Genomic DNA, 802 nt, shown 5'->3' with positions numbered 1-802 from the left:
CCCCCCAGGCAAGACCCAGACAGCCTGGAGCTGGGAGAGGCGCTCAGCTCAGGGCCCCTGCCCTCCTGCCTCCCTAGGTCCTGCTCAACCTCCTGCCGCCCTTTCCTCTCCTCTCCTCCACCTGGACCTGGACAGCGCCATGGGGACTCGCTCCGGGAGGAAGTCGCAGCTGCTGCTGCTGCTGCTGCTGGCTGTGGCCCTCGTCGCCTCTCCAGGTAAGAGGGCCGCGTGGTCCCTGCAGCCCAGCGGGGTGGTTCTAGGGCTATGTCATTGCTATTATTGGAGCGATAACGACAGAAGTCACTGGCTCTGCGGGGCTGTAGCACTTAACGTTTCTGAGGCATTTCCCAGCTAGAATTTCCCCATTTATGGATCTTCCCTCCCTTGCGGTCAGGAGAGGGACTGAGTATTTTCCCTGTGTAGGTGACAGAAGCATGATCAGAGAGGGTGGAAGGCTTGCCCAGGGTCACCCAGCAGGATTAAGGCACAACCAGACCCCACAGCATCCGCCCGCAGTTGAGGCCTCGAAGGCTGCACCGATCAGTAGAGTAGCCAATAGCCACGGGACGATCAAAGTGAAGAGAAATTCCGTTTTAAAATTAGCTCCTCAGTGGTACTAGCCACACTTCAAGGGCTGATTGCCACACTGGACCGCAGCACAGATCACAGAACATTCCCGTGGCCGGAGGAAGTCCTACTGGGTGGTGCTGCTCTGGGGTCCCTGCCACGAGCGGGCAGGGGTCACACCACGAGGCTTGGAGGGTCCTGGGCAGCTGCAGCCTGGCAGACCGCGTGGAGCAGG

At 60.2% G+C, this 802-nt stretch overlaps 1 protein-coding gene across 3 annotated transcripts in view; it reads left to right on the top strand.

The window, feature by feature from the left end:
• Nucleotides 1–802, top strand: part of CNTN2 (contactin 2) — a 35,869-nt gene that overhangs the window by 14,365 nt on the left and 20,702 nt on the right. For 2 of the 3 annotated variants that reach the window (XM_006754407.2, XM_006754409.2), the window contains exon 1: nt 78–215. The exons of the other annotated variant lie outside the window; for it this stretch is intronic. In XM_006754407.2, coding sequence (XP_006754470.1) covers nt 140–215 — 76 coding nt within the window. In that variant the 5' untranslated portion in view covers nt 78–139. Of the gene's footprint in view, nt 1–77; nt 216–802 lie in introns of those variants that run through there. 3 annotated transcript variants of the gene reach the window in all.

The sequence above is a fragment of the Myotis davidii genome, unplaced genomic scaffold, assembly GCF_000327345.1.
Source record: "Myotis davidii unplaced genomic scaffold, ASM32734v1 scaffold710, whole genome shotgun sequence".
In the NCBI taxonomy this organism is placed as follows: Eukaryota; Metazoa; Chordata; class Mammalia; order Chiroptera; family Vespertilionidae; genus Myotis; species Myotis davidii.
The sequence above is the reverse complement of the archived record's forward strand: the minus strand, read 5'-3'. Positions and strand labels throughout refer to the sequence as shown.